The sequence below is a fragment of the Chiloscyllium plagiosum genome, chromosome 40 (genome assembly GCF_004010195.1).
Source record: "Chiloscyllium plagiosum isolate BGI_BamShark_2017 chromosome 40, ASM401019v2, whole genome shotgun sequence".
Taxonomy (NCBI): domain Eukaryota; kingdom Metazoa; phylum Chordata; class Chondrichthyes; order Orectolobiformes; family Hemiscylliidae; genus Chiloscyllium; species Chiloscyllium plagiosum.
The window spans coordinates 6,637,612-6,654,060 of NC_057749.1; the positions used below are offsets into that span (position 1 = coordinate 6,637,612).

The 16,449-nt window shown below is 43.6% G+C and overlaps 1 protein-coding gene across 11 annotated transcripts in view; it reads left to right on the plus strand.

The window, feature by feature from the left end:
* The window catches only part of LOC122542474 (protein mono-ADP-ribosyltransferase PARP6), a 157,152-nt gene that overhangs the window by 112,383 nt on the left and 28,320 nt on the right, over positions 1 to 16,449 (plus strand). For all 11 annotated transcript variants that reach the window (XR_006309808.1, XR_006309809.1, XM_043680211.1 and 8 more), the window contains 3 exons: positions 1,898 to 2,023; positions 6,015 to 6,080; positions 15,921 to 15,988. Coding sequence is in view for 9 of the 11 variants with exons in the window: in XM_043680211.1 (XP_043536146.1) it covers positions 1,898 to 2,023; positions 6,015 to 6,080; positions 15,921 to 15,988 (260 nt within the window). In the remaining 2 variants the exon portion in view is untranslated. The remainder of the gene's footprint in view (positions 1 to 1,897; positions 2,024 to 6,014; positions 6,081 to 15,920; positions 15,989 to 16,449) is intronic.

A 16,449-nucleotide genomic window follows, 5' to 3' on the forward strand; every position in this document is an offset into this window, starting at 1 on the left:
TGTTTTCCCTGGAGCGTCGGAGGCTGAGGGGTGACCTTATAGAGGTTTACAAAATTATGAGGGGCATGGATAGGATAAATAGGCAACGTCTTTTCCCTGGGGTTGGGGAGTCCAGAACTAGAGGGCATAGGTTTAGGGTGAGAGGGGCAACTTTTTCACACAGAAGGTGGTACATGTATGGAATGAGCTGCCAGAGGATGTGGTGGAGGCTGGTACAATTGCAACATTTAAGAGGCATTTGGATAGGTATATGAATAGGAAGTGTTTGGAGGGATATGGGCCAGGTGCTGGCAGGTGGGACTAGATTGGGTTGGGATATCTGGTCGGCATGGATGGGTTGGACCGAAGGGTCTGTTTCCATGCTGTACATCTCTATGACTCTATGACTCTGAGACTCCTCAGAACTTGACTTGGGGCTGGTGGTTACAGAGGCTGCACAGAAGGCCAGGCTCATGGGATTGAGGAGAAAGGTTTGGAATCCAAGCCAGAAGAATTTTGCAGAGTCAACTGACTTCAGGCCTTGAAAGGATTCATTTGAAATTGTATTTCCTTGTTAAGCATACTAGAACTACGAGAAGTTGGCATGGATGGGGTTGGGGAGTTGTTGGATTTGATGTGGAATTAAGTGAGTAGTCCTAAAGCAACATTAGTTGGGGGCAGCATTTAATTGGGTGAGGAGGTGGTGGGATGGGAGATTCCTGTTTTCCCACCTTTGTCCTTATTAGGTCTGGGGGGTCCTGGTACTGCCAACTGAGCTGCCAGTTAATGCCCAGCATGGGCCTCACCATATTACTTCAGGGATATACTCAGCAGTGGGCAGACAATTCATCATGCTGGATCAGCGGAAAACAAAGCCTTTTGGGATTGCAGGTGATCTTCGAGGGAATTGCTGCCTCGAAAGTACTTGCCTGATTGCGAGAGCTGGCCCTGGGAAATGGGGTGAAAGCTACCATCCTGCCCTTGTGGCTACACATCGCTACAGCTCGAGCCTCGTAACTCCTAACTTGCCTTTACCTAGCTTTGGCCTTGACCATTCTCAATCTTGGAATGTACATTACTAGCAGTGGCTCAGTAAGTAGTAGAGGTAATATGGTGAGGCCACAATTGGAGTATTGTGTGCAGTTCTGGTCACCACATCGCAGGCAGGAAATAATTGTTCTGGAGAGAGTGCAGAGATAATTTACTGGCATGTTGCCAGGACTGGAGAATTGTAGCTACAAAGAGAGATTGGAGAGGTTGGGGTTGTTTTCCATGGAACAGAGAAGGCTGAGGGGTGACATGGTTGAGGTGTACAATGCTGTGAGGGGTTGAGATACAGTAGATAGAAGGAGCCTGTTTCCCTTGGCAGAGAGTTCAAAAACCAAGGGTCATAGATTCAAGCTGAGTGGCAGAAAGATTAAAGGGGAGTTTTTTTAACAGACTGGGTGGTGAGTGACTGGAGTTAGTGGTGGAGGCAGAGACCCTACATTCTTTTTAAAAGGTACCTGGACATTAAGTGCTGTAAGCTGCAGGGCTATGGGCAGGAAGATGAGATTAGAAAGGGCATCCGCGTGTCATCAGGTCAGCGTGCACAAGAGGGGCTGTATGGTCCTCTCCTGTGCTGTATCTTTTCTATAGTTTCTAACCCAATTGCCTAAGAATTGCCTGATGGACATTGACTATAATTGGGAGAAAGACTCTCTTGTTCCTCGGATGCTGCCTGACCGGCTGTGTGTTTTCAGTGCCACACTATTTGACACTGAATATAACTGGTGAAGTGGGACTCCCACCAGCTCTCTCACAAGCAAAAATGTTACCTGTTGGCCATTACATATCGCCTTTAGTATGGGATAGGGGCACCCCTTATGCCTTGTTTAATGCTGAGTTCAGGCAATAACAAAGGTTTTGTTTACTCTAGGTGGTGGACCTATTGGTCGCAATGTGTCGAGCTGCTCTGGAGTCTCCAAGGAAGAGCATTATATTTGAGCCTTACCCTTCTGTTGTGGACCCGAGTGATCCCAAAACCCTTGCGTTCAACCCCAAGGTGAGCTTTTACTAAACAGAAAAGCTTAACGCCAGGCTGGAACCCCATAATTGCTGCTGATCCTATGCAATTGGGTGAAACCTTCTCATTAATTTCACTTCTGTTTATCCTTCTCTTGCTGTAGGTTGGAGTCTTTAGAATTGTGCCCGTTCCAGAAAGATCTCTTTGATCACTTGTTTCATTCTGTCAACCCAGCATGTTTTTCTCTATTTCCCACCACTATTGGATTGATGTTGGGGTGGCATGGTGGCTCAGTGGTTCGCTACTGGTCCCTCACAGCACCAGGGACCCAGGTTCAAATCCACGTGCGTGTTTACCCTCCGGTTGCTCTAGTTTCCTCCCACAGCCCAAAGATATGCAGGTTACGGTGGGATTGGCCATGCTAAATTGCCCTTTGGGTCCAAGGATGTGCAGACTAGGTGGACTAGCCATGGGGCTAGTGGAGGGTTACAGGAATAGGGTGGGTGTGGATGGCATGTGTCGGTGTGACCTGTTTCCTCACTGTTGGGATTCTATGTTTCTAATTGCAGGTTTGAAGCAGTGTAGAAAAGGGTCATCCCGTTCATTGTAACGGCACTGGCTATTCAAATGAGCATTATGACTCAGTGTAATTCTCCAATCTTTCTCCCATAAGCTTACAAATTGTTTCTCTTCAAATCATCATCCAACATTCTCTTAAGTACCTCAACTTAACCTGCCTCCAGGCAGCGCATCCCAGACTCTAACAACTCACTGAATGAAAAAGTATTTTATCCTCATCACATTTGCTTCCTTGGCGAATTATTTCAAAGCTGTCCCCTTCTGTTATGAGTAGGAACAGTTTCTCCCTATCTGCTCTGTCCACACCCCTTGTGTTTTTCAAATCTTCCATCAAATCTCCTCTTAATCTTCTCCTCTCCAATGATAATAATCCCAACTGCTCCAATTTATTCTCATATCTGAAGCTGATAAAGCTGGAACCATTCCTGTAAATCTCCTGCACTCTCTCTAGTGCGTTTCTACCCTTAATCTAATGTGCCACCCATAACTGTACACAATACTCCAGCCGAGGTCTAATTAGTGTTTTATTAAAGTTCTGCATAGCCTCCATGTGGCCTAAATATTTAAAAAAAGGACCTTTTTTATAGAACCCAATTTAGTGACAGCAGGTAATTTGGATGGCAAGTAGAATATTGACCTTTGTTTCAAGAGGAATGGGGTATAAACGTAAGGAGGACTTGCTATGACGTTCCAGACTTGATGTTGCTGTGTGAGACATTCTCTCCACTGGGTTACGCTGGCACTGGAGGCAACTCAAAAAAGATTCACCAGATTTATTCCTAGTTTGAAGGTCTCGTATTCTGAAGGAAGGAGGAGCAATTTGAGCCAATACTCATTTGAGTTTATAAGAATGGAAGGAGGTTTTGTTGAAACATGTAGGTTTCTGAGGGGCATGACAGGATAGATACTGGGAACATGTTTCCCTCTGAAGGAATCTAGAGTCAGGAGGTACGGTGCAAAAACAAAGGGTGTCATAATTCAGACCACTAGCTATAGGAGCAGCCCATTGAGAGGAGTGGTGCTGGAAAAGCACAGCAGGTCAGGCAGCATCCGAGGAGCAGCCCGTTGGAGCAGCCTTCACCATTTGATCGTGGGCTGATATGTTTATGGTGATGAGGAGGAATTTCATCTCTGAAGTTTGTGAATTTTTCAAATTCGCTGTCCAAAGATAACTGTGCAAGCGGAACTATTGAATGTATTCAAGAAAAGACAGACATTTAAATCAGGTGCAAGGTTTACAAGCAACAAGTTAGTAAGTGGAGTTAAGATCACAATCTGATTGGCTATGGTCTTATTGATGGCAGATCAGGCTTGAAAGGCTATTCCTGCTCCTAACTTTTCCATTCTAGGTTTTCCAAGAGTTGGCTTTTCAATAAGGCGTAGCTTTAAATTATACAATTAAACTATAAAATATGGCACTTTAATACATTCCTGAAAAAAGACAGATTTTGTTAAAGCATCTCACCGAGAGAAGAGGCAACATATAGGGAAACATTACTACTGAATGAGAAGAGTGTTCGTATGGTTGGCAAGTGGACCTTGATGGGCAGAGGCAAGTGTGGTGTTGGAAAGGCACAACAGATCAGGCAGTATCTGAGGAGCAGGAGAATTGACGTTTTGGGCAAAAAGCCCTTCATCATGCCAGCCTGCTTTTCCAGAACCACACTCTCGACTCTGATCTCCAGCATCTGCAGTCCTCACTTTCTCCTTTGTTGGGCAAATGTGTCGCCACAGAGAATGAGCAGGCCTAAGGTCATGCTTGTTCCTGAAAAGTGCCCATCTACTTCAGAGTGGAAGACTGAGGTATCTCAAAGATTGAACAACAGGTAAAGCTAGCTGTTTCTGTGCTAGCTATGCAATAGCAACACCATGTCATGTTGGTCACTAACAGGAATGCCACCATCAAGCTAAAGAGACACACTACTCATCACACAAATAAATACTGTGGTAGATGAATGTCAATCTCAGTGTGATGCCAGTGGGTCAGTTTTTGTAATTTGGAAGGACTGGTGGATAATAGCCCTTTTTGCTGTTTGTAACAAGCAGGGTACTGACCATCTCCCACTAGCCTATGCTTGCAGAAATCAAAACACAGTGTCCAACATTAAACGTGCTAAGAATTTAGGTTTGTTGGTTGGGTTTACAGCATGACTTACCTCCACATACCTAGATACACTAATATAATTGGCCCTATTCTTCACACTCAGAAAGAACAAGACCACATGCTGCACTTGTTTCAGATGAACTCATCAAGTGATAACCATGCACTGTGTCATTCCTCAGGGGGATGAGTAAATCTGCCTGGTTTAACATTTGAACAAACATCGGCAGTTAATTGTCAGTCATCATGTAACCAGTGCTTTCGACATAACAATGCCCCTCTCAATCAGAGCCGGCCAATCAGCAGCGGCTTCTTGAATGGTGATTTCCCATTACAATTGGATTTCTTATGACTTCTCCTGATGAATGAAAAACATCGCGTTTTAGACAAAGCGCTGTATTATCAAAGAAACATTTTAATGTATTGTTTTGTTTCATTTTTATCCAGTTATTTAAAAGATATTTTTAACCTTCAACCTAGGTACTTTTGTATAAACTCTCCTGCCAGTTACTCACAGCCACACTGTAATGGGAAATCACCATACAAAAATAATCTGCAGATTGATTGGCTCTGATTGATAGGGGCATTGCTATGTTGAATGCACCAGTTTATGATGGCTGACAGTTAACTGCCAATCTTTGTTCAAATGTTAACTAAGCACTTGTGACTTTATTAATATTAATTCTTTGTTCAATTTATAAGTCACCATTTCAGAGTTTTTATTTAGCAATCAACAGGCATTTTTGTTGATAACTTCTTCATTTGGACCTTCGGTAAATATGGACAAAGCTCTAGTGAATCCATAACTTAGTGTGATAAGTTGGAAGAATTATATATAAGATTATTTAAATGTTTAGAGATGATCACTGAAGAGTTTCATGAGGTAATGTGTCTTTCTGAACTTTGACCTCCAAACCTTGTTTTCTTTAAGGGTTGGTTAGCTCAGTGGGTTGGATGGCTGGCATTGAAATGCAGTTCATACCAACAGCATGGGTTCAATTCCTGCACTGGCTGAGGTTACAATGAAAGGCTCTTCTTTGTAACCTCTCCCTTTCTTTGAGATATGGTGACTCTCAGTTTAAGGCACCACCAGTTGTCTCTCTCTATTGAGAGAGTGGTCTGGTGAGGCTATGGCAACTCTACCTTAATGTTTCCTGTTAATGTATCAATTATATGTTCAATTTGCACCTCTCAACTGCTTGGACTTTAACTGTGAGACTTTGCCAAGGCAATTTCGGCCTCAGCTTTGTTAATGTTGGCAGCTTGAAGATGTTGTGAGTTGCTGTCATAACCGCACTATTATCCACACCATGAACTGTATCTCACTATTTTCCTATTGCCCACTTACAGAAGAAGAACTACGAGAGGCTACAGAAAGCATTGGATAGCGTAATGTCCATCAGAGAAATGACACAGGTAGGTCAACAATGCTCATTTTCTGTGTCTACGCTCTATCTTGTTATAGTTTCTTCCTTGCAAGTATTAGATATTTACCAAATAAAATGAAACACAATGAAAATGGATCCTATACTAGTCAGTGGGACAGAACTTTAATGTGGATTAGAGCTATAATCATTGAAACCTACAAAATATTTAAAGCTATAGACATGGTTGATGTAAATAAGATGTCACCCCTGGTTGGGCAGTCTCAAGGTAAGGGCTGCAGTTTAAAAGTAAAAGTGATGACTCTGAGATCTGAGATTCCAATTTGTCCAAAGATTAATTCCTGAGATAAAAGGCTTGTCATCTGAGGAGGGAATGAGCAGTTGAGGCTAATACTCGTGAACGTTCAGAAGGATGAGCGGAGATTTGGATGGAGGTGGACAGGCTGCAAAAGGAGGTGTACAGATTGACAACGTAGCATGGCATGGGTGTTACCCCTTGTGGAGCAATCTAGAACAAGTGGTCATCGTTTTCGACTGAGGGTGGCAGATTTAAAACTGAGATGACAAGAAACTATTTCTTTTAAAGGGCTTTGGAACTGTGGCTTTTAATACCCAGAGACAATTTAAGTGGGAGATAGACAGATTTTTAGTGAGTAACAGGTTCAAGGGCATGGAAGGTGGGCAGGAGAGTGGAGTTGAGACCAAGATGGGATAAGTCATGATTGTATTGAATGCTGAAACAATATCAAGGGCCTGAATTGCCTACTCTTGCTCCTCGTCCTTATGAAATGAGGAGAAATTATTTTACTCAGAAGTTTGTGAACCTTTGCGATTCTGTGTCACTGAGGGCTGTGGAGACTCAGTCTTTGAGTAATTTTAAGATGGAGATTAATAGATTTTGGTACAGAGTGGTGTGCAGAGCTATTGGGATGGGGTGATTAAAAGGCATTGAAGTGTTCTATTGACCATGATCGTACAGAATGGCAGGGCAGCTGAATGGACTACACCTGTTCCTATATCCTGTCGCTTTGGAAACCTTAGACTTTTCATTAACATTGGTTTCACTCACAGCTTGTATTGTTTTTAAATTGGATGGCAAGTCAGAAATTAAGTTGAAATGTCTAGTTGTTCTTGGAACAATCAATACCATTCATTCTCTTCTCGGTAAAATCTCGACCTGCCAATCAAGCAAGCCACTTTATCCTGGATGGTGCCGAGCATCTTGAGTATTGTTGGAGCTGTGGCCATCCAGGCAAGTGGGGAATATCCCAACATACTCTTGACTTGCGCTTTGCAGATGGTGGACAGGCTTTGGGGCAATCAAGAGGTGAATTACCCGCTGAGGGTTTTTGGATCTTTCTTGAACAGTAAAGCCCAGAATCCCCATTGGAATAAAGATATTGATGAGAAGATCATTTATGGCCCATCCCTAATTACCTTTGAGTTAAGCGACTAGTTAGGCAACTTTGGAGGACAGTTAAAAGTTGACTACAATGCCTGTGGATCTGGAATTGCAAGTGGGCCTGATCAGGTAAGGATGGCTGATTTCCAATCCTAAAGGGCATTAACAAACCAGATGGGTTACATCAAAAATCAGTGAGAGTTTCATGGGTATCATTACCGAGAGTAGTTTTCAAATAATCACAGAATCCCTACAGCTTGGAAGTAGGTTATTCGGCCCATCAAGTCCACATTGACCTTCCAAAGAGCATCCCACGCAAATCCTGTCCCATAACCCTACATCTCCCATGCCTACACATCCCTGGACGCTATGGGGTAATGTAGCATGGCCAATCCACCTAACCTGCACATCTATGTACTATCAGAGATAACAGGAGCACCCAGAGGAAACCCACGCAGACACAGGGAGAATGTGTATACTCCTCCCAGACAGTTGCCTGAGGCTGGAATTGAACCCAGGTCCCTGGTACTATGAGGCAACAATGTTAACCACTGAGCCACTGTGCCACTCTTAATAGCTATTAATTGAATTTAAATTTCATCATTTCTTGTGGTCAGGTTTGAACCTACATTCCCAGAGCAATAGCTTCAGCCTTTGTATTGTTAACCCAATGACATCATCGCTACTTCAGCTTTGTTCCCCAGCAACGTTCCCATGCACTGGCTCGTGGACATGGTCCCAAAATCACTGGTTACAAATTACTTAATTCTCATGTAATGCTATCATGATTTTTATTATGTAATCACTACAAACCATTAGCTCTGCCTGCAGACTTCCAAACTAATACAAGAACACTTTTGCTGTTAGTTTGCTGAATAACCTCCAATTACCAGATTTGTGGGCCCTTTGTTAATACAAAATTCGGGAAACAAAAATATTTGGCTCCGAATTGACTGTCATTCAGGACTGACTTATTTATTTGATGAGTATTTTGCTGGATTTGGCTGACTAGATATTCTACATTAATCTAATCTTATTTGCCAGCATTTGCCCCATATCCATCAAAACCCTTCCTATTCATTTACCATCCAAATGCCTTTTAAATGTTGTATTTGTACCAGCCTCCACCACTTCCTCTGGCAGCACATTCCATACACACACCACCTTCTGCCTGAAGAAGTTGCTCCTTAGGTCCTTTTTAAATCTTGCCCCTCTCATCTCAAACTCCCCCTACCTTGGGAAAAGAAAATCTTGGCTGTTCACCCTGTCAATGCCCCTCATGATTTTATAAGGTCATGCCTCAGCATCCGACAGTCCAGGGAAAATAGCCCCAGCTTATTCAGCCTTTCCCTATATCTCAAACCATCCAACCCTGGCAACATTCTTGTCAATCTTTTCTGAACCCTTTCAAGTTTAGCAACATCATTCCTGTAGCAGGGAGACCAGAATTGAACACAGTAATTCAAAAGTGGCCTAACCAATGTTAGAGCCGCAACATGACCTCCTGTACTCAATGCATTGACCAAGAAAGGCAAGCATACCAAACGCCTTCTTCACTACCCTCTCTACCTGCGGCTCCCCTTTCAAGGAACTATGAACGTGCACTTCAAGATCTTGTTCAGTAAAGTCCTCTTAGAAACATGCATTTCAAGTAAATTACACAGTACTGCCCCATTATCTGCATATCTGAAGGTGTTTCAGTTGATTTGAATGAGCTTCATGAAGAGGACCCTTTGAAAACTAAGCTTTTTGCGAAGCTTTGCTTGCCTCTTGCCTGAGAGACAGAGTAAGACATATCGCTGTCAGGAAACACCCACACATCTGAGATTTACAATATCTGGAAATGCTTGAATCTTGGTTAAAGGTCTACTTGAATGATTGGTGATTGTTAGCAAAATTAAGGCAGACATCTGCAGCTTTTAACAGCTCTACAGAAGGAGCAGACACTGTCAAATTAAATAAGTGAAGGAGGAGGAACAAAACCTGTGAAGCAGTGAGAAGTGTTAAAATAGCTGACAAGAAAACTTAAAGAGTGGCTGTGAGACATGAAGTGTGTAGTAGCCAACTTTATGTATCTTTCTGCACCTCTTGTCAGTTAAGTACTGATGAGAGGGTAATGGGGAAACCTGAAACTCGGTCCTCTGACTGTAAATAGAAGTGGAATATCCTTCAAAGGAGAAAGTGAGGACTGCAGATGCTGGAGATCAGAGCTGAAAATGTGTTGCTGGAAAAGCGCAGCAGGTCAGGCAGCATCCAAGGAGCAGGAGAATCGACGTTTCGGGCATGAGTCCTTCTTCAGAATACCCTTCAAAGTCCTAATAATTGTATTCTCTTGCACAGTTTTCCCAAACTTGCCGCACTGACTGTACACCATGTCCCTGCTGTTCTTCCTCTCTCCACAGGTGGCAGTATTGCCAGGCCCTCACTGATCACTGCGCCATCTTTAAGGTCCCAGCTGCACAGTTGGCCAAGTGATGGCAGTCCACAGCTGTCCTTCACAGCTTGTTTTGTTTGTCCAGGCCATCAGCCTGGGGGCAATTTGCACCCCTGCTTCGTCACTTGGTCCTGCTGGGTGGGGAGTGTGTGGCGCATATGGCTCCTACTCCTGGAAAGTACCCTGAGATGATGGTGCCTCATGGGTGTTTCAGAGGAGCGAGTGGTGAGCTGGAGTCACCAGGTTATCTCGCTGCATTACTTTGATGTTGGGAACGTGTCTCCATTCAGTTTCTACTCAGCATCTGGGAGAATGGGAAGCTGCCTAATGGTGAAGATGTCGATGGACGTAAGACCATGCCTCTGTCTGCTCATTGATGAGAATTGCACCTTACTGGGTTAACGCTTGGTTGGAAAATAGAGCTTCTTACTCTCGATGGTGGGAGGCTCGGCCAATCTCCCAATTTTCTTCGATGCCTGCACCATTGGTGGCTCAGTGGTTAGCACTGCTGCCTCACGGTGCCAGGGACCCAGGTTTGATTCCAGCTTTTGGTGACTGTGTAGAGCTTCTTTCGGGTGTTCCTCCCACAGTCCATAGATGCACAGGTTAGGTGGACTGGCCATGCTAAGTTGCCCATAGTGTCCAGGGTTGTGCAGGCTAGGTGGGTCAGCCATGGTAAATGCGGGGTTACAGGAATAAAGTAGGGGGCTTGGGTGAGATGTTCTTCAGAGGATCGGTGCAACTCGATGGGCCAAATGGCCTCTTTCCACACTGTAGGAATTCTGTGATTCATTCAGGGGCTGGAAAGATTCCACCCTAAGCCATTTAAAAACAATCTTTTATTTCAGTATTTCAATGTCAACATTTACTAGTTTCTCCCAGTTTACTTCATGCAAATGATGAAGAGAAACCTCTCAAACACTGGCTTCCTGGATCTCAACCCAATGCCTGCTGACTCGCGAAGGTGTGCCGAGGGAAAGTGGGTCCTTTCACACCTAAAGGTTTGCCAGCAGCCTCTATAAATGTTCAATAGGAGAGGACCAATTTTTTTTAGCATGAAAGTAAATGATGTGATTGTACTTCACAGGATCACAGCAGTCTTCTCGAACAGACAAATGTCCTTTGGCCCATCATACCTGCATCCTTTATAGAATCGTATGGTATAGAAGAGGTCCTTTGACACATTGAGTCTGTACTGCCAAAGATTAATGGTATGGAAGCAGGCCATTTGGTCCAAACTGACCCTCCAAAGAGCATCCCACTCAGACCCACTCCTCCACCCTATCCATGTAACCCTACATTTCCCACCTCGCTTGCATATCTCTGGACAATACAGGCAATTTCTCTCGGCCAATCCACCTAACCTGCACATCTTTGGACTGTGGGAGGAAACCAGAACACCCGGAAGAAACCCACACAGACACGGGGAGAATGTGCAAACTCCACACAGACAGGTGCCTGAGGCTGGAATCGAACCCAGGTCCCTGATGTTTTGAGGCAGCAATTACTTTTATCCAAATACTCGTCTAATGCCCTCTTGTATGCTTCAATTTACATCTGTCTTCACCACACTTAAAGCACATGTATAAGCAGAAGAAATTGAAAGCATAAGAAAGGAGCTGTATATATGTAGAAATTTGCAAATCCTAAAATACAACTCTTTGAAATGTTGTCATTTGTAAATTAACATTACCTTATATAGAAAGCGCAGCAGGTCCCACAGGCAGTGATGAAGGACTCATTTATGGTGATATCGGTTGAGGACATGTCCCTGTTCATCTTTCATACTGAACAGGTACACACATACGTGCCCTCGATCACATTGCTTTAACACTGTACCACAACAAAAGTCTTAATCCAGGACCGCAACCGAATTCCATTCCCTGCTGAGTCAGAAATGGGAGTTTCTTATCCTTCTTCTTTCATTACTGTGTATCTCTCGTGCATTTCAAAGTTCAATTAAGAGTCACCCACATCGCTATATAGAGTCACAAGGAGGCCAGACCTGGTCTGGATGGCAGATTTCCTTCCCTAAAGGATAGTGGTGGACCAGATAAGTTTTTACGACAATTGATGCTAGTTCCATGGTCACCATCACTGAAACCGGCCTTCAATTCTCAATTGATTAGAACCCATCTCTTGTGAGCATTAACCTGGCCTCTGGATTACTACCCTATGGCATTACCATTACAGCAATGTCTCTCCTAAGTGCGAGAAAGGTACTAACTTAACCACGATGGCATATGCATAGAAATACACTTGCATTGACTGCTTTGCCAGTCTGATTCCTGGGACGGCAGGACTGAAATAGGAAGAAGATCAGTAATGATTTTATTCACTGGAGTTCAGAAGAATGATGGGCAATCTTATAGAAGCCGATAAAATTCTATCAGGGCTGGGCAGAGTAAGTGCAGGAAGGATGTGGCCAGGATGCCCAGAAATACCATCCATGAACACTGGGCAGGCCATTTAGGACTGAGATGAGGCGAAGTTTCTTCACCCAGAGAAATGGGGAGACTGTGGAATTCTCTGCCACAGAATGCAGTTGAGACAAAAAAAAATCAGGTGCTGGAATCCAAGGTAGACAAGTAGGGGGCTGGAAGAACACAGCAAGCCAGGCAGCATCAGGAGGTGGACAAGTCAACATTTCAGGTGTAACCCTTCTTTAGAAAGCAGTTGAGGCCAAATTACTGAATGTTTCCAAGAAGGGCTGGAGGGAGTCAAAGGGTATGAGGAGAATGTGGAACAGATCATCCAACTGAGTTGAATGATCAGCTATGATCATGTTGTATGGGAGAGCAGGCTTGAAGGGTCGAATGGTCTGCTCCTTCTCCTAATTTCTCTTTACATGACTCAGCCTGCTCCCAGACTTAATCACGGAAGTCAAAGCTAGCACTTCAGTGTAGTACTGAGTGAGTACTGCATTGTTCTGAGACTTAGGCAAACCAAGACTCTTCCTGTCTGCTTTGGTGGATGTGAAAGGTCCCATTTGCACTTATCTTGAAGGAGAGTGGGGGAGTTCTCTTTGGTATCCTGGGCAATACCCTCAATCAGCATTGCAAACAAAAGCCAGATTATCTGGTCACTGTCACATTACTGTCTGTAGGAGGTTGCTGAGTGCAAATTAGCTTCCAATTTCATCCCTTATCTTTCATGCATTATTCCCCACATTACAACAGTGCCTACATTTCGAAGAAAAAGTGCTTCATTGGCTAGAAAGTACATTGGATATTTTCCTGACCACTGGACGTCTCAATCATGCAAGCCTTACGTTATTTTGTGCAGAAATTTGAATGAAATGAAATGGTCTACTGCTAATTGCCACATCCTTTTACATAGAATGTAGAAGAGTACAACACAGGAATGAGCCCCTCGGCCCATGATGTTGTGACAAACATAATGCCGAATTAAACTAATCCCTTCTGCCTGCCCTTGCTCCATATCCCTCCACTCCTTGTATATTCATGTGCTTATCTAAAAATCCCTTCAATACTCCTGTCATATCTGCCTCCACCACCAACTGCCTCCACCAGCGTGTTCCACACTCTCTGTAGAAAACTTGCCCCTCACGTCACCATTGAACTTCCCCCTCTCATCTGAAATGTATGCCCCCTAGTTTTAGACACTTCAACTCTGGGAAAAAGATTCTGATCGTCAACCCTATTTATACACCTCGTAATTTTATAGATTCCTTTCAAGTGTCCCCTCAGCATCTACCGCTCCAGAGAAAACAACCTGAGTTTTTCCAGCATCTTCTTATAAGTCATACCCTCTAACATCTCCTGCACCTCCCCACAGCCTCCACATCCTTCCTGTAATCTGGTGACAAGAAATGAATGCAATACGCTAAGTGTGGCCTAACCAAAGTCTTATAAAGCTGCAACATGACATCCTGACTCTTGTACTCAATTCCCCGATCAATAAAGGCAAGCATGCCATGTGCCTTCTTTACCATCCTATCTACTTACATGGCCACTTTCAGGGAGCTATGGACTTGAACCCCAAGAACCCTCTGTACATCAATGCTGTTTAGGGTCCTGTCAGTAACTGTATACTTTTACTTAATATTTGATCTCCCAAAGTGCAGCACCTCACACTTACTGGGATTAACCTCTATCTGCCATTTATCCGCCCATATCTGCAACTGAGCTATATCCTCCTGCATCTTTGATAACCTTCTACTCTGTCCATGACTCTACCTATCTTTATATTGTCTGCAAATTTACTAGCCCATCAATCCACATTTTCATCCAAGTCATTTGTATATATCACAAACAGCAGAGGTCCCAGGACAGATCCCTGTGGAACAACACTAGTCATGGATCTCCAGCCTGAAGAACCCCTTTCGCCCCCACCTTCTGCCTTCTATGGGCAAACCGATTCTGAATCCATGCAGCCAAGTCACTATGGATCCCATGCATCTCAATATTCTGGATGAACCTACCATGAGGGACCTGGTTGAAAGTCTCACTAAAATCCACATTGACAACATTCATTGCTCTACCCTCACCGATCATTTTCATCACCTCCTTGAAAAATTCAAGACATGACCTGACCTCCACATGCTGACTGTCCCCGATTAAGCCATACTTTTCCAAATGCCCGTACATCCTATCCTGAAGAATTATCTCCAATAGCTTCCCAACCATGGGTGTGAAACTCATCATTCTGTAGTTTCCTGGATTATCCCTATTTTCCTTCTTGAACACAGGAACAAACTTAGCTACTCACCAGTCCTCTGGGACCTCTCCAGTAGCTATTGAGGATACAAAGATCTTGGTCAAGGCACCAGCAGTCTTCTCTCTTGCCTCTCTCAATAACCTGAGGTAGATACCATCTGGCCCTGGGGACATATCCATCTTAATGCTCTTCAAGAGAACCCAATACCACATATTTCTTGATCTCAAAATGCCTTAGCATATTAGCATGCTCCACACAAATTTCACTAAACCCCATATCCTTCTCCTGGGTGAATATCAACACAAAATACTTATTTAGGATCTCTGCCTCCAAACACAAGTTCGCTCCTTTATCCTTGAGTGGTCCTACTTCCTTCCTAATTATCCTCTTGTTTTAAATCTAAGAATAGAATGCTTTGGGGTTTTCTTTAACCCTTTTCTTAAGAGGGATTTTAAAAATGATCATGTAGTGATGGGACATATATAAGTCACACATAAATGGTTGTGCTTGGCCTTTTTAACCTGTAATCTTTTGCTTCATCTGCACAGCTGGAAACAGATTATTCTGAATTTTATTCCACTGAGCTGCACCTTAATGTTTGAGACTAATTTTAGTTATTGATGTACAGAATGAATATTCACACCCATGAATTTTATATTCATTCACGGGATGGGGCAAAATGGAGACACAAGGCTGAGCCCTAGCATGTAGCCACTAACTAACATGGAGCCACTGGAGACTTGGACTTCCCAACACCAAAAGGATATGACTTGTAGGTTACCTTAGCAATTCCTAAGATGCTAAATGGAACAGAAGGATCCTAGTGGGGCATTACTTCAAGGTAGATCATCAGGACATGGGGATAGAGAATTAATACTGCAAAAGGTATATTTAGGACTGGTTAGAGAATCCATAAGAGTGGAGGCAAAATGTTAAAGGAAGTCTTTAAAAAGCTGCAAAACATGTTGGAAGAATGTAGGTTGGATTTGGATGGATGCACTGGGGAGGGTTGAATAGGCTTTGCCATTCTCATCTCTCTTCTGAATTCCTGACTTGGTAAAAACAATGACTGTGGATGCTGGAAACCGGATTATGGATTAGTGGTGCTGGAAAAGCACAGCAGTTCAGGCAGCATCCGAGGTGCAGTGAAATCAACGTTTCAGGCAAAAGTATTCCTGATGAAGGGCTTTTGCCCGAAACCTCGATTTTCCTGCTCCTCGGATGATGCCTGAACTGCTGTGCTTTTCCAGCACCACTAATCCAGAATCTGAATTCCTGACTTGACTTTCTTCTGACATTGAGGATAAAGTGCATCGTTTCCCTGTAAGGTTAACAGCTTGTCATATCTCTTCTAGGGGTCGTACCTGGAGATCAAGAAACAAATGGACAAGTTGGATCCACTGGCTCATCCATTGCTACAATGGTACCTCAGTGTAGTGTGTGTGTTTGTGTGTGCACGTGTATGGTGTGTGTGTGTGTGTGTAGTGCCTTTTGATATGGCAGACACTGTGACCTTGTATTACTTAGCTAGCATCGTATGGGATAGAAAAGATGTCATCCATTTGTGAATGGGGAGATAAGTGAAGACAACAAGCCTGAATCAATGTACTAGCCAGACATAATAATGAAAGGGAAATGTATCCAGTTATATGATGAGTTCCAGTTATGCTTCTCACCTTCTGATTGGCCAGCAGCTCTCTCAGTCAAGACTCCCTGCTGAGAAAGGGTTACAGTCTTGCTTTAAAGCAATTACCTGGCGCCTGGTGTGAAACATGCTACAGGGCCACGAAAGTGGGGTCATCCCCCAGCCGAGTTTTTAGCTGGGGTGGGTGAACTGTGATTTTATTTTATATTCATTCATGGGAAAATGGCATCACTGGCTAG